We start from the raw sequence: 26,868 nt of genomic DNA, 5'->3' as shown, positions 1-26,868 counted from the left end.
GGGAGTCCCACAGGGCGGCGCATAATTGGCCCAGCATCGCCCGGGTTTGACCGGTGTAGGYCGTCATTGTAAATAAGAATTTGTTCATAACTGACTTGCCTAGTCAAATAAAGGTAMAAATGTTTAAAAATAATAATTCTATATTATTCTATATTATTATATATGTGTGTTAGAGGTTGTTCCCAGATTTTCCCAAATCTGTGTAGACTGGAGGGATCACTAGTGTTATCCATTCCTGTGAACGGGTTTGGTAACATATGATTATCTTAATTAAGGATGTTACAGGGAGTTTATAGAGGGAGTTTATGTAAGATTGCTTTGTAAATACATTAAAGAGAATGCAGCKCTCTTCTTACAGACAGAGAGATCCATCCCACATTTTATACAGACTACAATGATGAGTTCTAAAATTGTCCCCTGTGATAAAACATATTGCTGAATGGTCGACTGTGTCCAAGGGTTTTAAAACCGAGGTTGCCGCATGCATGTAAACACTATCACCAAAATCCAATACAGGGAGAAGCGTTGTTTGAACAGTCTTTCTCCTATTTTTAATACTAAGGCATGATTTATTTCGATATTTAAAAAACTATCTTGGATCTTAGCTTCTTAGTCAGATTTTTTATATGCGTTACGAAGGACAACTTGTCATCAATCCAGACACCCAGGTACTTATATTGTGAAACAAGTTAAATTAGGGCTCCATTTATAGCGCAAAGGCCTCATTGCCAAAATCCCAAAGTATCCCTTTAAAGGTCAATTCCACCACTTTCAACTTCATATTCATCATCTCCAGCACCATACCTGTGTCTACATATATGACATATCAGCATGTTTCTATGATCTGTGGCTGAAAATATTTGATTTTTTAAATTTAAATATGCGAAGTAAAAAACGGTATTGTCTTGCTCGACATGTCACCGCGAATCTGTGTTTGAAAATATATATTTTAACTTTTGTTGTCATTGGGTATAACTTTTTAACTTTATATATTTTTTACTACAATATGTAGAAACGTGCAGTTTTCACACATGTATACTCTGGTATGTTGCTGGAGGTAATGAATATGAGGTTGAAAAGTGGTGGAATTGCCCTTTAAGACAGAGGAGAGTGAACGTCTCAAATTGGGATTACGTAAGGATTCACTGATATGCATCGGTCCATGATTCAGAGGCCAATGCAACCGATCCAAATGAAGCATAAGTCCTTCAGAAACCCGATTCAACCGTTACGAAACAATTCCTCATATTTTGTGACAACTACGTCCTCTCCTTCAGTGTCGAACTAAGCATGTAATTATKTTGACAGTCATTGATCTACAAGTCAAGGCATGTTGAGCAACCCCAGGCAATATCAGTAGCCTAGTCAAACTGATCACACATTCCTGATCTGGCACATCTGCGTGTCCTCTTCAGCATTCAAATATTTGTGAAATGGCTTGCACAATATTAGGCTTTATTAGTTGAGTGACAACCAATGTTACTTGTTAGGTTATTTTTTATCAAATGAGTTGTTGAAAATAGTATTTTAAGCTACCACTCTCATCTGGCTGTAGGTAGGCTACATGCTGATCGAGGCTTACATTAGATTTTATTTCAGTATTTTTGCTTGAATCAATCAGTGTGTATGGTCATTTTTAGATATACAGAGTAAAGTTGATAATTTCATAACGAGGAGAGCAAACCTTTGCGAGGCACACTGCATGGTTGAAGCGGGAGAAGAAGAGAAGCTCACTCCAGCAGGGTTGCTAGGTCTAGTAAAAATCCCTTAACCAATGACCTTTCTAAACCCTCCCTAAAGGCCTGAACTATGTTAATATGTTTTATGGAAAAAAAATAGGTGTCTCCATAATGACAATCTAAATAGCCTACCTACAACCGGTAAAAAGTCATGACGTGCGCGCATGCTGCTCTGTCTCCTCTCTCACTCATGTGACTCAGCCAATAGGGGACTAAGCTGCCTGCTGCAGTGATCTCAACACACACACACACACACCTGCAACAGTTTTCAAAGTAGCCTAATCTAACTGATAGTGGGGTGGTAGAAGCCCAGTTTCCCTTATGGCTCAGGTCAGGTGCCTATAGTGCATACACCATAGACATACACTACATGACCAATAGTATGTGGACACCTGCTTGTCAAACATCTTATTCCAAAATCATTGGCATTAATATGGAGTTGGTCCCCCCTTTGCTGCTATAACAGCCTCCACTCTTCTGGGAAGGCTTTCCACTAGATGTTGGAACATTGCTGCGTGGACTTGCTTCCATTCAGCCACGAGCATTAGTGAGGACGAGCACTGACGTTGGGCGATTAGGTCTGGCTCGCRGTCGGCGTTCCAGTTCATCCCAAAGGTGTTCGATGGGGTTGAGGTCAGGGCTCTGTGCAGGCCAGTCAAGTTCTTCCACACTGATCTCGACAAACCATTTCTGTATGGACATCGCTTTGTGCATGGGGGCATTGTCATGCTGAAACAGGAAAAGGCCTTCCCCAAACTGTTGTCACAAAGTTGGAATCGCAGAATCATCTAGAATGCGTAGCGTTAAGATTTCCCTTCACTGGCACTAAGGGGTCTAGCCCGAACCATGAAAAACAGCCCCAGAACATAATTCCTCCACCAMACTTTACAGTTGGCACTATGCATTCGGACCACTCTCCTGGCATCCGCCAAACCCATATTTGTCCGTCGGACTGCCAGATGGTGAAGCATGATTCATCACTCCAAAGAACACGTTTCTACTGCTCCAGAGTCCAATGGCCGCGAGCTTCACACCACTCCAGCCAACGCTTGGYATCTCACATGGTGATCTTAGGCTTGTGTGCGGCTGCCCGGCCATGGACACCCATTTCATGAAGCTCCCGACAAACAGTTATTGTGCTGATGTTGCTTCCAGAGACAGTTTGGAACTCGGTAGTGAGTGTTGCAACCAAGGACAGACAATTTGTATGCGCTAAGTGCTTCAGCACTCGGCGGTCCCGTTCTGTGAGCTTGTGTGGCCAACCACTTCGAGGCTGAGCCGTTGTTGCTCCTAGACGTTTCCACTTCACAATAACAGCACTTACAGTTCACTGGGTCAGCTCTAGCGGAGCAGAAATTTGACTAACTGATTTGTTTGAAAGATGGCATTCTATGACGGTGCCACGTTCTCTTCAGTAAGTCCATTCTACTGCCAGTGTTTGTCTATGGAGATTGCATGGCTTTGCTCGATTTTATACACTTGTCAGCAACTGATGTGGCTGAAATAACAGAATCCACTAATTTGAAGGGGTGTCTACATACTTTTGTGTATATATAGTGAATATACACACACACACACCATAGACAGACATACATAATTCAAACACACACACAAACACAGAAGTCAGCTCAGACAGATCCAGCTCAGAGGTTCAGCTCATGAGCTCCATCAGCAGCAGATTTTAATTTAAATGTAAAATGGATGTGTTTAAGCAACAACTGTTAGTGCATCAAACCAAATCTTATCGATTAGTTCCTCTAATGAAATTGAATCGCACCGAAACGTTTCAAACTTAAACAAATCGTTCTTGTATCTTATCGGAGACCATCTATCTAGATACGTATCGAATTATCTTGAAAGAGAAAGATGCACATCCCCACTATTCCCTTTATGATGCACTTTATAGGCCAGGGAATAAGGCTCTTGTCAATAATAGTGTACTTTAGGGCAGAGGCTGCCATTTGGAATGTAGCCCCCGAATCTGTGATGTCATCTCCTGTGTCTGTTCGGTCTATCATTTCAGGCTGAGCCGACACCCCCCATGTATGGGACGCCTCCCCCTGGGTCAGCTGCCCCACCAGCCTCCTCGGCCGCCGCATACCCCCCCATGTTCTCACATCAGTACCAGTGTAAGTGTCTCAAACATCACAACCACTTCCAGGTGATAGGTGCTCTCTTCTTCGTGTAGAAGGAAAATGGCACACTGAACACCTATAAGTSTGTATGCTGCCACCAACACATTTGGAGTATACATTTAATAGGCTCGAGCTAATCGTGGCCTGGCACATACAGGCGCTAGACTTGGGTATTCTAAATACAATTAGTCTGACTTGGAATACAGTTGGAGACACTATCTTCAATGCCCTGTTTTCTAAATTTAAACCAAGCATTTTCTGTTGAATGTTTGCTTTCCTAGTGTTCTCTTTGGAATGTTCTTTGCTAATCAGCCTTGAGCCTTTCTTTGGCGATTTATCTAAACCTTAACGTTTGGCTGTTAACTATCACTATGCACGATGTTCCATTCTGAATGACACATTTTTCATGCCTGATAGTCTCTCTCTATAAAATTCTACATAGTCATGGCCCAAATTTTTTTTTCTTCAGAAAACTGTTGAAATTCAAACAAATTTTGGTATCCACATACGTATGTCTTTGTTTTGCAATTGAAAAAACAAAAAAATCTGAATAATATACTAACTCTTAGGTTATTCCACAAAGAAATCCTAAAATGGCCCCGACAATATTATTGGCACCTTCTAGAAGTAGTTAGAAATAATTTGATTTCCAAGCAGGTGATTCTCTTTTACTTTGGAATTGAACCCACCTGTGGTGAGTTGCTTGTGCCTGCAATATAAAAATCAACTAGTTTGAATAGAGAAAAGGACTCATTCTCCTGTTTTGTGTCACTGTGTGTACCTCAATGAGCATGGAGAAAAGAAAGAAAACCAGAGAATAATCTGATAATTATCTGAGGTCAGACACAAGATTGTATCCAAGCATGGACAATCTGAAGGCTCCATCACCAGAGACCTTGATGTTCCTGTTTCCACCGTACGTAATGGTATCAAGATGTTTAAGGCCCATACCACTGTAGCCAACCTCACTGGGTGTGGCCACAAGAGAGAACTTGATGGAAGATTACAGCAAAGGATTGTTCGAATGGTGGAGAAAACATCTCGATCAACTGCCACACGGATTCAAGCTGACCTGCAGACACAAGGTATGACAGTTCAACTCGCACCATCTGTCACCAACTCAATGAAAAGGGGTTATATGGTAGGAGTCCCAGTCCCACTGCTGAGAGAGAGACATAAGAAAGCCTGACTGCAATTTGCCAAAACACACCTGAACATGCCAAAATCCTTCTGGGAATGGACAGATGAGACCAAATTATAGCTTTTTGGTAAAGCACACCATCTCTATGTTTACAGAAAACAAAATGTAAGCCTTCAAAGAAAATAATACCTTCCCTGAAGGCAAACATGGAGGAGGTTCAGTGATGTTTTGGTTTTCTGCCTCTGGCACTGGGTACCTTGAAMGTGTGCATGGCATCATGAATCAGGAGAATACCAAGGCATTGGAGCGCAATGTTGGACCCAGTGTCAGAAAGCTGGGTCTCCGTYGAAGGTCATGGGTCTTCCAGCAGGASAATGACYCCAAACACACTTCAAAAAGCACCAATGAATGGTTCAAGATAAAATGCTGGACTGTTCTGAAGTGGCCAGCAATGAGTCCAGATCTAAATCCCATTGAAAACTTGTGGAGAGATCTGAAAACAACAGTTGGGAGAAGACACCCTTCAAATCTGGGAGAATTGGAGCTGTTTGCACAAGAGGAGTGGACCAAACTGCCAGTACAGAGGTGCAGGAAGCTCATTAATGGCTATAGGAAGCGCTTGATTGCAGTTATTTTGACCAAAGGCTGTGCTACCAAATATTAATTTAGTCAATGCCATCTGTTCATTTTTTAGATTTATATACCAGTGGGGCAAAAAAGTATTTAGTCAGCCACCCAATTGTGCAAGTTCTCCAACTATAAAAAGATGAGAGAGGCTGTAAATTTTCACTATAAGGTACACTTCAACTATGACAGACAAAATGAGAAAAACAATATCCAGAAAATCACAAATTGTAGGATTTTTTATGAATTTATTTGGCAAATTAATGGTGGAAAATAAGTATTGGTCAATAATCAAAGTTTATCTCAATACTTTGTTATATACCCTTTGTTGGTAATGACAGAGGACAAACGTTTTCTGTAAGTCTTCACAAGGTTTTCACACAGCTGTTGCTGGTATTTCTGGCCCATTCCTCCAATGCAGATCTCCTCTAGAGCAGTGATGTTTTGGGGCTGTTGCTGGGCAACAACGGACTTTCAACTCCCTCCAAAGATTTTTATGGGGTTGAGATCTGGAGACTGGGCTAGGCCACTCCAGGACCTTGAAATGCTTCTTACGAAGCCACTCCTTCGTTGCCGGCGCGGTGTGTTTGGAAGATCAATTGTCATGCTGAAAGACCCAGCCACGTTTTATCATCTTCAACATGCCCCGTTGCTGAATGGAAGGGAGGTTTTTCACTCAAATCTCACAATACATAGGCGCCCATTCATTCTCTTTCCTTTACACGAATCAGTCGTCCTTGGTCCACTTTGCAGAAAAACAGCCCCAAAGCCTGATGTTTCCACCCCCATGCTTCACAATGGTATGGTGTCTTGGATGCAACTCAGCATCTTTTGTCCTCCAAAACTACGACGAGTTGAGTTTTTACCAAAAAGTTCTATTTTGGTTTCATCTGACCATATGACATTCTCCAATCTTCTTCTGGAGTCATCAAAATGCTCTCTAGCAAACTTCAGACGGGCCTGGACATTTGACTGGCTTAAGCAGGGGGACACGTCTGGCACATGCAGGATTTGAGTCCCTGGCGGCGTAGTGGTGTTACTGATGGTAGGCTTTGTTACTTTGGTCCCAGCTCTCTGCAGTCTTCCACTAGGTCCCCGTGTGGGTTCCTGGATTTTTGCTCACTCGTTCTTGTGATTTTTGACCCCACGGGGTGAGATTTGCGTGGAGCCAGTCGAGGAGATTATCAAGTGGTTATGTATGTCTTCCATTTCATACAATAATTGGCTCCCACAGTTGACATCTTCTTAAACGCAAGCTGCTTACCTTATCAGATTCAGTCTTCCCAGCCTGGTGCAGGTCTACAAGATTTTGTTTCGTGCGTGTCCTTTGACACGGCTCTTTGGGTCTTGGCCATAGTGGAGTTTTGGAGTGTGACTGTTTGAGGTTGTGGACAGGTTCGTGGAGGGGCTTTTATACTGATATCAAGTTCAAACAGGTGAGTTAATACAGAACAGAGTGGAGGACAGAGGGTGCCTCTTAAAGAACATACGATCTCACAGCGACTCTGTGAGAGCGAGAAATCTGCTTGTTTGTAGGTGGCAATACTTATTTTCGCACTATAATTTGAAATAAATTCTTAAAAATCCTACAATGTGATATATCTGGAATTTTTTTTATCTCATTTTGTCTGTTCATATTGGTGTACTATGATGAAAATTCAGGCCTCTCTCATCTTTTTTAAATGTGGAGAATTGCACAAATTGGTGGCTGTAAATATTTTTTGCCCACTTATTAAGTTCTGAATCAAAATCAAAGGTTCTGTAATATTGACAGTGAAATAAAGCATTGTGGAGACCAAATATTACTTAGGTTTTAGGTCAATTTCAACTTATTTTGGGGGAAATTGTGAGTTACCTGAAAAAGGTGCAAGGGTGCCAATATATCTTTGGCAACAACTGTACTTTTGAACTAATTTGAAGCATTTTTCTGTAATGTTACCATATATTGTAATTATTAACAGAGAAAAATGCTTCCATTTCACATTTCCTGAACTGCTAGAAATTAGAATGCATGTTACTTTTGTTAAAGACCCACAGTGAGCACTGTTAAAGTCTTTAATGTAACTCTGTGACTAATGCATGCTGTTCTCTCTCCTGTGAACCCCAGCCTTCCCTCCCGCCAGCCAGTACAACCCTGGCACTGGTGGCCCAGCTATCTATTCACCTCTTCAGTACTCTGCTCCTCCTCCTCCCTTCTCACCTCAAGCCCCAGCTCCAGGGTTCATGCCCCAGTACACTCAACAACCCCTCTACCAGCCTCCTACCATGGGCCAGCCTCTGTCTTCCGCTCCTCCTTCTCATCCTCATTTCTCTCCTACTTCCTCCTTCTCTCCTCCACTGTCCTCTGGAGCGTTTTTCCAACATGGCGGGCCGGGGTCGCCTGCCTCGTACATGCTGCCTCCTCCACCAACCGGATCGTCAGGTACGCAGCCTGATCGTGGCTCTGCCCCTCYCGCCATCCACCAATCATCTACAACATGCCAGTACTCAGAGGTGTCACTGGATCTGTTCCAACGTCACAATACCCCTTTAGAAAAAAACAATGTATTGGACCTGTATTCTAGAGTGCTATGCTAGTGTGGATATTGGAACAAAGCCATATTTCAGTTTAAATGGCCAACCAAATGTCATGTATAGGGTTAGAGACCACCATAGGAAGCTAGGACTCCATATGGAACTGGTCTTAAAATTGCGTAAGTGACAGACAGCTGCGTAGACAGTGTCCAAATATAAGGCCATAGGGAGGCAGGAGTCAGTGTGTGTGCTATCTATCTGCTTAGTGAGCACAGTGCAGGCAGCCTTCAGACAGTCAACAGCTGCTGTTGTTCCAAGCCTCTCTCACACCTCTATCCCTGGGTGGAGGAAGCGTTTGTCAACTGACACACTGTTACTCCTCTGAAATATGGCTGATACTTATTAACATGGCCCTGTCTGGCCTTCTGGGGTAACCGAAGTGTGCGATGTTATTAGCATTAGCATCTTGTTAAAGGAAATGGGACTTTATTAGGTGTAAACATTTACAGGTACAGTAACAACAACACATTTGTGGGAAGTGTGGCAGGTAGCCTGGCAGGTAAGAGCGTTGGTCCAGTAACCGAAAGGTCACTGATTCGAATCCCGAGGTGAAAAATCTGTCGATGTGCCCTTGAGCAAGGCACTTAACCCTAAATGCTCATGTAAGTCACTCTGGATAAGAGTGTCTGCTAAATGACTAATTTAAATGTTGAGTGTACTATTAGTAGTTCCCTAGCTATCATTGTCATTATCATATTCCTGTTCTCTCACGTGCCCTGTTGGTTCTGGGAAATGTTGTAGAGTGTATTTGTTTCATTCACAGAAGGATATAATCCAGACAGTACCTGTTTCATGGAAGGTGAATTTAAATAGACAGCTCTGCTCTGCTACCTTATATAATTACTGCCCGGAAATGTCTGCCACCGGGCCTGACCAGATCATACTAATCAATGTAATCAAAACCGTCAAAAGCGCTTGCCAATATTCCTCATGACCAACACCATGTTAGTTGCATTTCCGCTTGTTTTATAGATTCATATTTAATCAAAGAACCAAATTCTATTTTTTTTTAACCAGCTGATTTTAACTTCTAGTTCCTCCCAATCCCGGATCCGGGAGCACCCCCCACAGTAAAAAAGCTGACTAGCATAGCCTAGCATAGCGTCACAAGTAAATACTAGCATCTAAATATCATTAAATCACAAGTCCAAGACACCAGATGAAAGATACAGATCTTGTGAATCCAGCCATCATTTCTGATTTTTAAAATGTTTTACAGGGAAGACACAATATGTAAATCTATTAGCTAACCACATAGAACCAGACACAACTTTTTTTTCTTCCACATTTTTTTCCTGCATGGCCAGCTATCACAATTTCGACTAAATACAAGATATATATATGCCACTAACAAGAAACAACTTCATAAGATGACAGTTCTGATAACATATTTATGGTACATAGCATATGTTTTTTAGGAAAAATGTGCATATTTCAGGTATATCAACAGTTCTAGCATTGCAGCTGCAATCTGAAATAGCGTTGGACAGCAGCCGGAATAATTAACAGAGACCGACGTCAATTACCAAAATACTCATCCTAAACATTTCTGAAAGAATACATCAGCATACAGCAAATGAAAGACCAACATCTTGTGAATCAGCCCATCATTTCTGATTTTTTAAATGTTTAGACAGGGAAGACACAAATTGTAAACTTATTAGCTACCACGTTAGCAAAAGACACCACTTTTTTTACCTCCCACTTTTTACTCCCATCAGTAGCTATCACTAATTCGATCTACCAAATAAAGATATATATAGCCACTAACACAGAAACAACTTCATAAGATACAGTCTGATAACATATTTATGGTATAGCATATGTTTTTTTAGAAGAATTTGCATTTTTCAGGTATAAATCATAGTTTAGCCATTGCACGCCACTATCAAAAACTCACCCAAAGCGACTAGAATAACTACAGAGAGCAACGTGTATTACCTAATTACTCATCATGAAAACTTTCTTAAAAATACACAGCGTACACAAATTGAAGACACAGATCTTCGTGAATCCAGACAATATTTCAGATTTTCTAAGTTTTTAGCAGCGAAACACAATATAATGTTATATTAGATACCACATGAGCTAAACACCAGCAGCATTGATTTCAGGCAAAAAGAGCGACAACGTTATCACCACAAAAAATATATTAATTTTTTCACTAACCTTCTCAGAATTCTTCAGATGACAGTCCTGTAACATCATATTACACAATGCATATAGAGTTTGTTCGAAAATGTGCATATTTAGCATCACAAATCGTGGTTATGCAATGTAATCTGTCAAAACATGGCATGCATTCTGGCCGTTGCCATCTTGGAAAGGCACCTAAGTTTACGATTATTTATCGATTAGATTGACAAAAAAAATACAGGTTGGACAGCTAATGAAAGATGCATTGGTTATTAATGCAACCGCTGATTTAGATTTTTAAAATTAACGTTACTAGACATACAGTGTGCGTTACAGCYAGACTAGTGCCGCAATAATGGCAGACAAATGCGTTTACATTTTTCCACATAAATACGGAATAAAATCATAAATAGCTCTTACTTTTGGACGAGCTTCCATCAGAATCTTGGGCAAGGTGTCCTTTCTCCAAAAGAATCGTTGCTTTGTTGTAAAATGTCCTCTTCAACTTCGGAACTAGCAGCTAACAAYAGCTACGTGGCACACACATGTCCAAATCCTCAAAGCGCAATACTACGAAAATTCCGAAAATAGCAATATACTCGCATAAACTGATATAAATCGGTTTAAAATAACTTCGTTATGATGTTTCTAACACCTATATCGAATTAAATCCCAGACGGATATATCTTAGGCCGATAACAGGAGCTTTTGAGCATGCCATTCTGATGTCCTCTCTTGCGCCTTGACGAGGGTCCAAAAGAACGAACATGTCACTCCATGGCCTTTTATGAACTCTGTGAAATACGTAGAGACTCCATTCCACTTCTCATTGGTTACTGACATCCAGGGGAAGGCGGGTGCAGTTCATTTCGATCCATAGGGCACACACAGAGCTTTAAACTGATCTGAGAACAGAGACTATTTTTCTGACCTTCGCATGTCCTGTCATGATTTTCGCTGTAGAAAGAGTTCTGGTTCACCCACAGACATAATTCAAACGGTTTTAGAAACTAGAGATTGTTTTCTATCCAATAGTAATAATAATATGCATATTGTACGAGCAAGAATTGAGTACGAGRCAGTTTAATTTGGAAATGTAAAAAAAGAAATAGTGCTAGGGGAGCTAACAGCTCCCCCTAWTGACAAAAGGTTAACGGGAGCTATCACATAATCCGGTCTGTCGCAGACCGGAAGTACCCAGGACAATAATCATAACTGCCATGATGCTGTTGATCAAGAGGTTAACATGGGTATGAGTGTCAGTTGGTCGGCTCCGATGTGTGGTGGTCTGGGCAGGAACGCAAGTAGCAATGATTGGGTTGGTGATATATTTGAGTCCATTTTGGATGACTCAGAGCTTTGCTTGGCTGTCTAGGGCAGGCAATATCCTGATGAAAATGACAGGTAGGAGGATCATGATGATTACATTTAGGGGTAATCCCAGGCTACACTGGTCAAATACTAATACATTTAGTCTAAATTAAAACTGTTTTGGTAATTTACTGAAATGTAAATAAAATTAGCCATACAGACCAGCCGCCGTTGCTTGTTGTCTTGCACTATGAGATATATCGCTTGCTTCAACTTTGGTGATTAGTAAGTATTTTTTTTAAACCTTCCGCTTTGGGCTGAATGTGTCAATGTGTATTTCATATATGCATAATCTATGAGCAGAATTACTGTTTTACCTCAGCCACGAAATCCCTAGTTTGAAAGTGACTGTTCCTTGGAAACTGCGGCGGCATTTTCGCTACATTTATCCCCACATGGGCCAGCCCTCTAGCAATTCGAGTTTAAGCCAATGAGCTTCAGCCCCTCACCATTTGAGTGACAGCTAGCAAGACGCACACACAGCAGAGAGGGAGAGCGCAATGACATGGTGCACATATCTGCACATATTCTGGGACCACTTTTGGTTCGTGAGCGCTACATTCAGAACTACTGGCAAAAAGTGTACAGAATTACCAGATAATCTATTTAAGTAATTTTAAAATAAGCAATCAAAGCAACGATAATATTTTTGMCTATCCATGCTACCAAGAAATCGTTATATGAAATATTCAATATCCCTCTTCATACCCGCTTGTGAAAAACAGCTCTTACAAGTCCCGTTCTCTATGCCCGAATCATTCCAGTGTTGTGCTGTGAGTAGCCTGGGTGCCAGTCTAACTGGTTGTCTCTTGCCAAGCTAGAGAAAGTGGCACCCAGTAGTGAGGAGATGAGTGAGTGATGAGTTTCTTTCTGCTTCTCCACAGGCCCTCAGAACGGCTGGAACGACCCTCCTACCCTGAGTAGAGTGCCGAAGAAGGTGAGACCTATCACACAACCACTAACACATACAGTATCATGCTGTGGTCACTGACCCTGGGTCTATAGTTCTCCAGGACACAGGAGCAGGGGATTATACATGCATACATGCATACATGCATACATACATACATACATACATACATACATACATACATACATACATACATACATACATACATACATACATACATACATGCATACATGCATACATACATGCATACATGCATACATACATACATACATACATACATACACACACTGAGTGTACACAACTCTTTCCATGATATAGACTATGCAGGTGAAAGCTATGATCCCTTCTTGATGTTAAATCCACTTCAGTGGAGATGAATGAGGAGAGACAGGTTAAAGAAGGTTTTTAAGCCTTGAAACAATTGAGACATGGATTGTGTATGTGTGCCATTCAGAGGGTGAATAGGCAAGACAAAAGATTGAAGTGCATTTGAACTGGGTATGGTAGTAGGTGTCAGGCGTACCGGTTTTTGTCAAGAACTTCAACACATGGCCTCCCGGATGGCGCAGTGGTCTAAGGCACTGCATCACAGTGAATTATAAGTGAAATAATCTGTCTGTAAACAATTATTGGAAAAATTACTTGTGTCATGCACAAAGTAGATGTACCAACCGACTTGCCAAAACTATAGTTTGTAGGCCTCCCGGGTGGTGCATCATGTGCCACCAGAGATTCTGGATTCGAGCCCAGGCTCTGTCGCAGCCTGCCGCGACCGGTGCACAATTGGCCCAGCGTCGTCCGGGTTGCGGAGGGTTTGGCCGGCAGGGATATCCTTGTCTCATCGCGCACTAGCGACTCCTGTGTCGGGCCGGGCGCAGTGCACGCTGACCAGGTTGTACGGTGTTTCCTCCGACACATTGGTGCGGCTGGCTCCCGGGTTGGTTGTGCATTGTGTCAAGAAGCAGTTGGGTTGTTTCGGAGGACGCATGGCTCTTGACCTTCGCCTCTCCCGAGTCCGTACGGGAGTTGCAGCGATGAGACAAGACTGTAACTACTACCAATTGGATACCACGAAATTGGGGAGAAAATGTGTTTTATTTTTTTATTTAAAGAACTTCAACGCTGCTGGGTTTTTCAATCTCAAAAGWTTCCTGTGTGTATCCAGAATGGTCCACCAGCCAGCTTGACAACTGTATTGTATTCATTATGGACCCCCATTAGTTCCTGCCAGGGCAGCAGCTATGCTTCCTGGGGTCCAGAAACATTAAGGAAGTTCTATACAATTTAAAATATTACTTGACATTACATTTCAAAACACTTTTCACAATACATTAACACATATCTACAATGCGTACGTGTGTAGAGTGCGTGTCTTATGTGCCTGTGTGTGTGTGTCTCTTCACAGTCCCGCTGTTCCATAAGGTGTATTTTTGTCAGTTTTTCCCCCCGACCGGATTCTACTGATTGTATCAGTTACCTGATGTGAAATAGAGTTCCATGTAGTAATGGCTCTATGTAGTACTGTGCGCCTCCCATAGTCTGTTCTGGACTTGGAGATTGTGAAGAGACCTCTGGTGGCATGTCTTGTGGGGTATGCATGGGTGTCTGAGCTGTGTGCTAGTAGATTAAACAGACAGCTCGGAGCATTCAGCATGTCAACACTTCTTACCAAAAAAAAGTAGTGATAAAGTGAATTTCTCCTCCACTTTGAGCCATGAGAGATTGACATGCATATAATTAATGTCAGCTCTCTGTGTACATTTAAGGGCCAGCCGTGCTTCTCTGTTCTGAGCCAATTGTAATTTTCCAAGGTGTCTTTGTGGCACCTGATCACAGGTGTGACAAAACTAGAGCCTGTAGGAGCTGCCTTGTTGATAGTGTTGTTAAAAAGGCAGAGTAACGCTTTATTATGGACAGACTTCTCCCCATCTTAGCTACTGTTGTATCAACATGTTTTGACCATGACAGTTTCGAATACAGGGTTACTCCAAGCAGTTTAGTCACCTCAACTTGCTCAATTCCACATGATTTATTACAAGATTTAGTTGAGGTTTAGGGTTTAGTGAATGGTTTGTCCCAAATACAATGCTTTTAGTTTTAATATTTAGGACTGACTTATTCCTYGCCATCCATTCTGAAACTAACTGCAGTGATTTCACTCGCTGTAGTAGCTGACGTGTATAGTGTTGAGTCATCCGCATACATAGACACACTAGCTTTACTCAAAGCCAGTGGCATGTCATTACTAAATATTTTTAAAAGGGGCCTAGACAGCTGCCCTGGGGAATTCCTGATTCTACCTGGATTATGTTTGAGAGGCTTCCATTAAATAACACCCTCTGTGTTCTGTTAGACAGGTAACTCTTTATCCACAACATAGGAGGGGGTGTAAAGCAATATTACATAGGTTTTCCATTAGCAGTCTATGATCGATAATGTTAAATGCCGCACTGAAGTCTAACAAAACAGCTCCCACAATAATTGTATCATTAATTTCTCTGTGCCAATCATCAGTCAAGTGCCGTGCTTGTTCAATGTCCTTCCYTATAAGCGTGCTGAAAGTATGTTGTCAATTTGTTTACATTAAAATAACATTGTATCTGGTCAAACACCATTTTTTCCAAAAGTTTACGAAGGGTTGATAACAGGCTATTTGAGCCAGCTGATTGGTCAGCTATTTGAGCCAGTAAAGGGGGCTTTACTATTCTTAGGTAGCGAAATGACTTTTGCTTCCCTCCAAGCCTGGGGGTACACACATTCTAGTAAGCTTAATTTGAAGATAAGGCAAATAGGAGTGGCAATATTGTCCGYTATTATCCTCAGTAATTTTCCATCTAAGTTGTCAGACCCYGGTGGCGTGTCATTGTTGATAGACAATAATAATTATTTCACCTCTTCCACACTCACTTTACGGAATTCAAAATTACAATGCTTGTTTTTCATTATTTATACTTGGATGTGTAGTGTCAGCATCTAGCATGTCATGCCTACGTTTGCTAATAGATTCTTCTAAACAGCTTCTACCTCCAAGCCATAAGACTCATGAACTTCTAGTAAAATGGCTACCCAGACTATTTGCATTGACCCTCCTCCCCTCTCCACACCACTGCCACTCTCTGTTATCTATGCATGGTCACTTTAATTAACTCTACCTACATGTACATACTACCTCAACTAACCGGTACCCCCGCACATTGACTCTGTACCGGCACCCCCCTGTAGATATTGTTGTTTTTTACTGCTGCTCTTTAATTACTTGTTACTTTTATCTCTTATTCTTTTCCGTTTTTTTTAAACTGCACTCTTGGTTAGGGGTTCKTAAGTAAGCGTTTCACTTGAAGGTCTACACCTGCTGTATTCGGCACATGTGACTAATTAAATTAGATTTTAATATTGCCAATTACTTTAATGATTTTTTTCATTGGCAAGGTTTTGTGACGAATGAGCCATCTGATTCAATGAATGATGGAGCTGAGTTTRCATTTTTGCCCAAAATGTAATTTAAGGTGCTCCAAAGCTTTTACTATCATTCTTTATATAATTTATCTTTGTTTYATAGTGTAGTTTCTTCTTTYTATTCAGTTTAGTCACATGATTTCTCAATTTGCAATACGTTTGCCAATCGGTTGTGTAGCCAGACTTATTTGCCATTCCTTTTGCCTCATCCCTCTCAACCATATAGTTTTTCAATTCCTCATCARTCCACAGGGATTTAACAGTTTTTACAGTCATTTTCATAATGGGTGCAAGCTTATCAGCAACTGGAATAAGCTATTTCACAAATATGTCAAGTGCAGCGTCTGGTTGCTCCTCATTACACACCACAGACCAACAAATATTCTTTACATCAACAATATAGGAATCACTACAAAACTTACTGTATGACCTCTTATACACTATATTAGGCCCAGCCTTTGGAACTTTGTGTTTCCTAGATATGGCTACTATATTGTGATCCCTACATCCAATGGATTTGGATACTGCTTTAAAGCTAATTTCTGCAGCATTAGTAAAGATGTGATCAATACATGTGTATGATTTCATTCCTGTGCTGTTTGTAACTACCCTGKTAGGTTGACTGACAACCTGAACCAGGTTGCAGGCACTGGTTACAGTTCAAAGGTTTTTCTTGAGTGATCAGCTTGATAAAAGCCAGTCAATATTTAAATCACACAGAAAATATACCTCTCTGTTGAGATCACAYATATTATCAAGCATTTCCCACGTTATCCAGATACTGACTGTTRGCACTTGGTGGTCTATAGCAGCTCCCCACAAGAATGGACTTTAGGTGAGGCAGATGAACCTGTAGCCATATTACTTCAACAGTATTTAACATGTGATCCTCTCTAAACTTTACAGGAATGTGGTTCTGAATATTAACAGCAACACCTCTACCATTGGCTTTTCTGTAGATGTTATAACCWTGGATTGCTGCCACTGTATCATCAAATGAACATGATGGCGCCGACAGAGATGGTCGCCTTGCTTCAGGTCCTTAGGAAACTATGCAGTCATTTGTTTTTTTATGTATTATTTCTTACATTGTTAGCCCAGAAAATCGAAAGTGTTATTACATACAGCCTGGAAGAACTRCAGGATATAAAAGCGACATCAACTTAMCAACATTACGACCAGGAATACGACTTTCCAGAAGCGGATCCTTTGTTCGGACCTCCACCCTGGACRTGGGGTCTAATCCTAGAGGCCGACACAAAACAGCACGTTTGCCGCAGGAGAGGCAGACGGAGCGGCTTACTGGTCAGACTTAGAAGGCGAACACACCATCCACCGCTTCCGAGCATATTACTCGCCAATGTCCAATCTCTAGACAACAATGTGGATGAAATTAGGGCACGAGTTGCCTTCCAGGGAGACATCAGAGATTGTAACATTCTCTGTTTCACGGAAACATGGCTCACTCTGGATATGTTGTCAAAGTCGATACAGCCACCCAGTTTCTTCATACATCGCGCCGACAGAAACAAACATTTCTCTGGTAAGAAGGGCGGGGGTGTATGCCTTAAGATTAACGACTCATGGTGTAATCATAACAACATACAGGAACTCAAGTCCTTTTGTTCACTTGACCTAAAATTCCTTACAATCAAATGCCGACCGCATTATCTATGTATTTATTTCACCTTTATTTAACCAGGTAAGCAAGTTGAGAACAAGTTCTCATTTACAATTGCGACCTGGTCATGATAAAGCAAAGCAGTTCGACACAACAACACAGTTACACATGGAGTAAAACAAACATACAGTCAATAATACAGTAGAAAAATAAGTTTATATACAATGTGAGCAAATGAGGTGAGAAGGGAGGTAAAGGCAAAAAAAGGCCATGGTGAAGTAAATACAATATAGCAAGTAAAACACTGGAATGGTAGATTTGCAGTGGAAGAATGTGTAAAGTAGAAATAGAAATAATGGGGTGCAAAGGAGCAAAATAAATAAATATAGTAGGGGATGAGGTAGTTGTTTGGGCTAAATTATAGATGGGCTATGTACAGGTGCAGTAATCTGTGAGCTGCTCTGACAGCTGGTGCTTAAAGCTAGTGAGGGAGATAAGTGTTTCCAGCTTCAGAGATTTTTGTAGTTCGTTCCAGTCATTTGCAGCAGAGAACTGGAAGGAGAGGCGGCCAAAGGAAGAATTGGCTTTGGGGGTGACCAGAGAGATATATCTGCTGGAGCGCGTGCTACAGGTGGGTGCTGCTATGGTGACCAGCGAGCTGAGATAAGGGGGGACTTTACCTAGCAGGGTCTTGTAGATGACCTGGAGCCAGTGGGTTTGGCGACGAGTATGAAGCTGTCTCTTATACACATCTAGATGTGTATAAGAGACAGGTCTTAATCTGTGAGCTGCTCTGACAGCTGGTGCTTAAAGCTAGTGAGGGAGATAAGTGTTTCCAGCTTCAGAGATTTTTGTAGTTCGTTCCAGTCATTTGCAGCAGAGAACTGGAAGGAGAGGCGGCCAAAGGAAGAATTGGCTTTGGGGGTGACCAGAGAGATATATCTGCTGGAGCGCGTGCTACAGGTGGGTGCTGCTATGGCTGTCTCTTATACACATCTAGATGTGTATAAGAGACAGGTCTAAATATTCTAAGTCAGAACCGTCCAGAGTAGTGATGCTGGACGGGCGGGCAAGTGCAAGAGAATTTTCTTCGATTATAGTCACAGCTGTGTATATCCTCCCCCAAGCAGATACCTCGACGGCCCTGAAAGAACTTCACTGGACTCTATGTAAACTGGAAACCATATATCCTGAGGCTGCATTTATTGGAGCTGGGGGTTTTAACAAAGCTAATCTGAGAACAAGGCTTCCTAAATTCTATCAGCATATTGAATGCGCGACACGAGCTGGTAGCATTCTGGACCATTGCTACTCTAACTTCCGCAATGCATGCAAAGCCCTCCCCCGCCCTCCCTTCAAATCTGACCATGACTCCATTTGGTTGCTCCCAGCCTATAGACAGAAACTAAAACAGGAAACTCCCGTGCTCAGGTTTAAACTACTGGTCTGACCAATCGGATTCCACGCTTCAAGATTGCTTCAATCACGTGGACTGGGATATGTTCCGGGTAGCCTCAGACAACAACATTGACGTATACGCTGACTCTGTGAGCGAGTTTATTAGCAAGTGCATCAGTGATGTTGTACCCACTGTGACTATTAAAACTTTCCCTAACCAGAAACCGTGGATTTATGGCAGCATTCGTGCAAAACTGAAAGATCGAACCACCACTTTTAATCATGGCAAGGCGACCGGAAACATGACCGAATACAAACAGTGTAGCTATTCCCTCCGCAAAGCAATCAAACAAGCAAAGTGTCAGTATAGAGACAAAGTAGAGTCGCAATTCAACGGCTCAAACACAAGACGTATGTGGCAGGGTCTACAGTCAATCACGGATTACAAAAAGAAAACCAGCCCCATCGCGGACACCGACGTCTTGCTCCCAGACAAATTAAACAACTTCTTTGCTCGCTTTGAGGACAATACAGTGCCACTGACATGGCCCGCTACCAAAGCCTGTGGGCTCTCCTTCACCGTTGCCAACGTGAGTAAAACATTTAAACGTGTTAACCCTCGCAAGGCTGCCGGCCCAGACGGCATCCCTAGCCGCGTCTTCAGAGCATGCGCAGACCAGCTGGCTGGTGTGTTTGTACGGGCATATTCAATCAATCCCTATCCCAGTCTGCTGTGCCCACATGCTTCAAGATGGCCACCATTGTCCCTGTTCCCAAGAAAGCTAAGGTAACTGGACTAAATGACTATCGCCCCGTAGCACTCACTCCCGTCATCATGAAGTGCTTTGAGAGACTAGTCAAGGATCATATCACCTCCACCCTACCTGATACCCTAGACCCACTCCAATGGGTCTTACCGCCCAAATAGGTCCACAGACGATGCAATCGCCACCACACTGCCCTATCCAGTCTGGACAAGAGGAATACCTATGTAAGAATGCTGTTCATTGACTACAGCTCAGCATTTAACACCATAGTACCCTCCAAACTCGTCATTTAGCTCGAGACCCTGTGTCTCGACCCCGCCCTGTGCAACTGGTTCCTGGACTTTCTGACGGGCYGCCCCACAGGTGGTGAGGGTAGGAAACCATCTCTACCCCGCTGATCCTCAACACTGGGGCACCACAAGGGTGCGTTCTCAGCCCTCTCCTGTACTCCCTGTTCACCCACGACTGCGTGGCCATGCATGCCTCCAACTCAATCAAGTTTGCAGACGACAGTGGTAGGCTTGATCACTAACAACGACGAGAYGGCCTACAGGGAGGAGGTGAGGACCCTCGGAGTGTGGTGTCAGGAAAGTAACCTCTCACTCAACATCAACAAAACAAAGGAGATGATCGTGGACTTCAGAAACAGCAGAGGGAGCATCCCCCCCATCCACATCGACGGAACAGTAGTGGAGAATGTGGAACGTTTAAGGTCCTCGGCRTACACATCACGGACAAACTGAAATGGTCCACCCACACAGACAGCGTGGTGAAGGCACAACGGCACCTCTTCAACCTCAGGAGGGTGAAGAAATTTGGCTTGTCTCCTAAAACACTCACAAAGTTTTACAGATGCACAATCGAGAGCATCCTGTTTGGCTGTATCAACGCCTGGTACGGCAACTGCTCCGCCCACAACCGCAAGGCTCTCCAGAGGGTAGTGCGGTCTGCACAACGCATCACCGGGGGGCAAACTACCTGCACTCCAGGAAAGCTACGCACTCGATGTAACAGGAAGGCTAAAAAGATCATCAAGGACAACAACCACCTGAGCCACTGCCTGTTCACCCCGCTATCATCCAGAAGGCCTGGTCAGTACAGGTGCATCAAAGCGGGGACCGAGAGACTGAAAAACTGCTTCTATCTCAAGGCCATCAGACTGTTAAACATCCATCACCAACATAGAGTGGCTGCTGTCAACATACAGACTTAAATATCTGGACACTGTAATAAATGGACTTAATAAAGGTATCACTAGTCACTCTCAAATAACGCCACTTTAATAATGTCTGCATATCCTACATTACTCATCTCATATGTATATACTGTRYTCTATACCATCTACTGCATCTTGCCTATGCCGCACAGCCATATATTTATATGTACATATTCTTATTCATCCCTTTATTTGTGTGTATAAGGTAGTCGTTGTGAATTTGTTAGATTACTTGTTAGATATGACTACACTGTTGGAACTAGAAGCACAAGCATGACTACACTCACATTAACATCTGCTAACCATGTGTATGTGACCAATACATTTTGATTTGAAGGTATTATCTAAGAGTTTCAGAGGTTGTCAGAATGAATGTCATCTGTTACCTGCAAAACACCAGTCTCAACGTCAACAGTGAAGAGGTGGCTCCGGGATGCTGGCCTTCTAGGCAGAGTTGCAAAGAAAAAGCCATATCTCAGACTGGCCAATGAAAAGATTAAGATGGGCAAAAGGACACAGACACTGGAACTCTGCCTAGAAGGCCAGGATCCTGGAGTCACCTTTTCACGTTGAGACTGGTGTTTTGCCTGTAGCTGCCAGTTGAGGACTTGAGGTGCCTGTTTCTCAAACTAGACACTGCAACGTGCTTGTCCTCTTGCTCAGTTGTGCACCGAGGCCTCCCACTCCTCTGGTTAGAGCCAGTTTGCGCTGTTCTGTGAAGGGAGTAGTTTTTTTTACCAGTTAAGTTGACTGAGAACATGTTCTCATTTACAGCAACAACCTGGGGAATAGTTACAGGGGAGAAGAGGGGGATGAATGAGACAATTGTAAACTGGGGATTATTAGGTGACAGTGATGGTTTGGGGGCCAGATTGGGAATTTAGCCAGGACACCGGGGTTAACACCCCTACAATAAGTGCCATGGGATCTTTAATGACCTCAGAGAGTCAGGACACCCGTTTAACGTCCCATCCGAAAGACGACACCCTACACAGGGCAGTGTCCCCAATCACTTCCCTGGGGCATTGGGATATTTTTTAGACCAGAGGAAAGAGTGCCTCCTACTGGCCCTCCAACACCACTTCCAGCAGCATCTGGTCTCCCATCCAGGGACTGACCAGGACCAACCCTGCTTAGCTTCAGAAGCAAGCCAGCAGTGGTATGCAGGGTGGTATGCTGCTGGCTGCTATGAGAGCTTTGAGGCCATATAGTACACAGCGTTGTACGAGATCTTCAGTTTCTTGGCAATTTCTCGCATGGAATAGCCTTCATTTCTCAGAACAAGTATAAACTGACGAGCTTCAGAAGAAAGGTTTTTGTATCTGGTCATTTTGAGCCTGTAATCGAACCCACAAATGCTGATGCTCCAGATRCTCAACTAGTCTATAGAAGGACAGGTTTATTTCTTCTTTAATCAGGACAACAGTTTTCAGCTGTGCTCACATAATTGCAAAAGGGGTTTCTAAAATGATAAACTTGGATTAGCTAACACAACCATTGGAACACAGGAGTGATGGTTGCTGATAATAGGCCTCTATGCCTATGTAGATATTCCATAAAATAATCCCCCGTTTCCAGCTACAATAATCATTTACAACATTATCAATGTCTACACTGTTTTTGATCAATTTTATGTTATTTTAATGGACAAAAAATTTGCTTTTCTTTAAAAAACAAGGACATTTCTAAGTGACCCCAAACTTTTGAGTGTGTGTGTGTGTGTGTGTGTTTTATTTATTTATTTTCCACTCACACGCACTCCCCCTTCCAGGTTCCAGAGAACTACAATCCTCCTGCTCCCATCTTTTCCCCCCTGGGTGCCGTGGACCCCCAGTCCCAGCAGCCCCCTCAGCCCATGGCCCCAGGCCAAGACCAGAACCAGGCCCCATACCAGGGCATGCAGCAACAGCAGATGGCCCCCCCACCCATGAACCCTGGCATGCCCAAGACACATGGAGGGAATGTGGAGGGAGCGCCCGGAGCCCCTACTGCAGATGTCATACAGGCATTGGTCTGTTCCTTTTATAAATTGGCCTATTCCTGATTTGAAGATTATGAGAAACATTGATAGTGGATTACATTACTAGTCGTACTATATGGCCTCAAAGCTCTTAACATTGTAAGGTGWTACAATTTCAACTTAGAAAGCCCCACAATGATTCACAAGAATTCCAGTCTAAACCCATGTACTGTGATTACCGTCCAGCCGCTGCAGTCCATCCCTGCTGAGCAGGTCACAAAGAAGCCCATCCCTGAGGAGCACCAGGTCCTGAAGAACACCTTTGAGGGCCTCATTCAGAAGTGCTTGGTTGCTGCCGCAGACCCCGTGAGTACAGCGCTCCAAAAACAAAATCCCCTTCAGTTACAGTACATATACAGTACTGTGTAGTACACAGACCTTTAGATGCCTCTTCAAATAAAACTGATTTCCTATATAATTCATTTAGCTGCAAAGTGATTGTAAGAAAGTGATTGTGTAAAACATTTCAATGTACTTGTCTCATCCCCCACAGCAAACCAAGAGGAAGCTGGATGACGCCAGCAAGCGCCTTGAGGCCCTCTACGACAAGCTACGAGAGCAGACAGTGAGTTGAATAATTCTACATTCTTACACTTCTAAATTCCATGTTAGAATGTTGMATATCATTTTGAGATTTACACTCACACCATGAATCTCTCTCTCTCACTGTCAATCGCCCTGTCTATCTCTCTCTCAATTTCTCTCTCTTTCGTCTGTCTCTCGGTCTCTCTCGTTCTCTCTAGCTCTCCCTGGCCATCGTACGAGGCCTACACAACATGGTGCAATGCATCGAGTCTCGCTCCTACATGGAGAGCCTCAACATCCACACACACATAGTGAGTAGCAGCAACTTCAGCGAGACGTCTGCCTTCATGCCTGTGCTCAAGGTGGTGCTGACACAAGCCAACAAACTGGGGGTCTGAGCAGGAGGAGAGACCCTCCCCCACTCCTTTGAGTCTGGGGTGAGATGGAGAAGGATTGGGCAGGGATTGATGATGTCATAAAAAAAAGACCAGAAAGTCAATTTGTGAGCCAGGTGGTTTTTTGTTGTTGTACTTTTTACCCCTTTTTTTCCAACTGGTAGTTACAGTCTTGTCCCATCTCTGTAACTTCCGTACGGACTCGGGAGAGGCGAAGGCCGAGAGCCATGCGTCCTATGAAACACCACCCTGCCAAGCTGCGCTGCTTCTTGACACACTGCTCGCTTAACCCGGAAGCCAGCCGCACCAATGTGTCGGAGGAAACACCGTACACCTGGCRACCAGTGTCAGCTTGCAGGCGCCTGGCCCACCACAAGGAGCCGCTAGAGCGCGATGGGACAAGGAAATCCCGGCCTGCCAAACCCTCCCCTAACCCAGACGACGCTGGGCAAATTGTGCGCGGCCTCATGGGTCTCCCGGTCACGGCCGGCTGTGACACRGCCTGGGATCGAACCCGGGTCTGTAGTGACACCTAGACCGCTGCGCCACTCAGGAGGCGCGAGCCAGGTGTTTTAATCAGCTCATTTTAGTGGAAGTTCCATTTGGCTCAGTGCAGATATTCTACTTCCTCAAGAATCATGAGATTTATGACATCACTGTTGGATTCTTCATCCCATTCCAGACTCTGAGTCCCCTCCTCCCCTTTTACAACTTGAACACAAGCCATGCCACCAGTATCACAACAGTACAGTAGACATATGCGGGAAAAGGACTAAGATATATTGATATAGCCAGTCTTATCATTGTCACTGGGGTAATATGTTAAAAAGAAATATATTTTATGTTGTTTTAAGATCTTTTTTTGTCATTTTGTTTAATTTACTTGTTTATTTTCTGTGTAATCATGGTTTTCAGACAGCGCAGAGTGCAATGGAGGTTCCTCCAACATTTTTAACCAGAGGGGACTGTACTTGAACTATATACCAGACTGACTTTTAGAAACACTAGAGTAACTCGACTCGTACTTAGACAAGAAAACCAGACGTACATTTAGAACACAGGAAACCAGACTGTTACTTATAGAAGCACAGAAAACCACATGTACTTTAGAACACAGAAACCAGACTGTACTTTAGAACACAGAAACCAGACTGTACTTTAGAACACAGAAACCATGAGACTGTACTTTAGAACACAGAAACCAGACTGTACTTTAGAACACAGAAGAAACGCTGCACTTAGAACACAGAAACCAGACTGTACTTTAACACAGAACCAGTAATGAACACAGAAGGCTAAAACACCGAGCTGTACTTTAAAACACAGAAACCAGAGCTGTACTTTAAAACACAGAACCAGACTGTACTTTAGACACAGAACAGAGACTGACTTTAAAACAGAAACCAGAGACTGTTACTTTAAACACAGAAACCAGAGACTGTACTTTTAGAACACAGAAACCAGAGACTGTACTTTAAACACAGGAACCAGAGACTGTACTTTTAAACACAGAAACCAGAGACTGTACTTTAAGAACACAGAAACCAGAGACTGTACTTTAGAACACAGAACCAGACTGTACTTTAAAACACAGAAACCAGAGACTGTACTTTAAAACACAGAAACCAGAGACTGTACTTTAAAACACAGAAACCAGAGACTGTACTTTTAAACACAGAAACCAAGACTGTACTTTAAAACACAGAAACCAGAGACTTACTTTAAAACACAGAAACCAGAGACTGTACTTTAGAAAAACACAGAAACCAAAGACTGTACCTTAAAAACAAACAGGAGAAATGCATGCTGACATTATGCCTGGAATCATTGTCAGACTGTTTTAAGTGGGTATTATTAATGTCAGGTTTATGACGAGGGGACTGACTCTAATAATGGTGGTCATGCCATCATGGGCTTAACGCCATAGTTTTGATTTGTTTCTTCTCTGTTCTTGTCTTCAGTATGATTAAGGCTGTAGGTTTTAAGTCTATTTTATGTCGGTAAGAAGAGAAAGACACTTTAATATTGAGAGTAGGACATTTTTTAATCGACAACATGCAATATTTTCAATAAATAGTATTTATTTAAAACATGCTGCTTCGTCGTTTTCAGTTGCTTTGAGAGGTTACTAAATGTTTGTCATAAACAGCTTAGATGTCATGCTTTAAAAGACTAAATGACTTTCCGTTTACAAATACTGACCAATGAAAAAAGATCTAATCTAATGAATCAACTGGACAGTTAACTTATCTCATGTCCTCCTTGTGCTCTATGGAGATGTTCGTCTTAGGAGTGTCTGGATGTAATGCCAGTGTGTTGCAACGGAGAATGATGTATGTGTCTTGACTGTATGGCTCCATMTTCTGCCTTGACCTGATGGCTGAAGACATAAAGGGACTTTTTAGTATCTTGAATTTGTCATTTCTTATGTATTTACAAAATGAAGATGGCCACTATTAGCTTTTATATCAATCTCTGCCTGCACTCATATCTACTAAGACTAATAATACCTACTGTGCCTTCAGAAAGTATTCACACCCCTTGACTTTTTCCACATTTTGTGYTACAGCCTGAATTTAAAATGTATTAAATTGAGATTATGTGTCACTGGCCTACACACAATACCCCATTATGTCAAAGTGGATTTCTTTTTTGGGAATTTTTTATCAAATTAATTAAAAATGAAAAGCTGAAATGTCTTGAGTCAATAAGTATTCCACCCCTTTATGGCAAGCCTAAATAAGTTCAGGAGTAAAAATGTCCTTAAGTCACATAAGTTGAATGCACTCACTGTGTGTAATATTTGTGTTTAACATGATATTTGAATGACTCCACTCTGT

The 26,868-nt window shown here is 42.5% G+C and overlaps 1 protein-coding gene and 1 long non-coding RNA gene across 3 annotated transcripts in view; one reads left to right on the top strand and one right to left on the bottom strand.

Moving 5' to 3' along the window:
• sec31a (SEC31 homolog A, COPII coat complex component) overlaps positions 1-24,967 on the top strand; it is a 40,165-nt gene extending 15,198 nt beyond the window's left edge. For both annotated transcript variants that reach the window (XM_024011864.2, XM_070449557.1), the window contains exons 9-16: positions 3,763-3,868; positions 7,747-8,061; positions 8,977-9,012; positions 12,605-12,657; positions 22,860-23,099; positions 23,295-23,414; positions 23,602-23,673; positions 23,852-24,967. In XM_024011864.2, the coding sequence (XP_023867632.2) occupies positions 3,763-3,868; positions 7,747-8,061; positions 8,977-9,012; positions 12,605-12,657; positions 22,860-23,099; positions 23,295-23,414; positions 23,602-23,673; positions 23,852-24,031 (1,122 nt within the window). In that variant the 3' untranslated portion in view covers positions 24,032-24,967. The remainder of the gene's footprint in view (positions 1-3,762; positions 3,869-7,746; positions 8,062-8,976; positions 9,013-12,604; positions 12,658-22,859; positions 23,100-23,294; positions 23,415-23,601; positions 23,674-23,851) is intronic.
• A 151-nt stretch (positions 24,968-25,118) lies between these two features.
• On the bottom strand, positions 25,119-25,632 carry LOC139029481 (uncharacterized). Its single transcript, XR_011481798.1, has 3 exons — positions 25,557-25,632; positions 25,473-25,500; positions 25,119-25,213 (listed from the first exon to the last, which is right to left on the bottom strand). It is a non-coding gene; the product is annotated as an uncharacterized lncRNA (long non-coding RNA).
• Positions 25,633-26,868: the final 1,236 nt, after the last annotated feature.

Source organism: Salvelinus sp. IW2-2015, linkage group LG20 (genome assembly GCF_002910315.2).
Source record: "Salvelinus sp. IW2-2015 linkage group LG20, ASM291031v2, whole genome shotgun sequence".
NCBI lineage: Eukaryota > Metazoa > Chordata > Actinopteri > Salmoniformes > Salmonidae > Salvelinus > Salvelinus sp. IW2-2015.
Note: the sequence above shows the minus strand (reverse complement) of the source record. Positions and strands in the feature narration are given on the sequence as shown.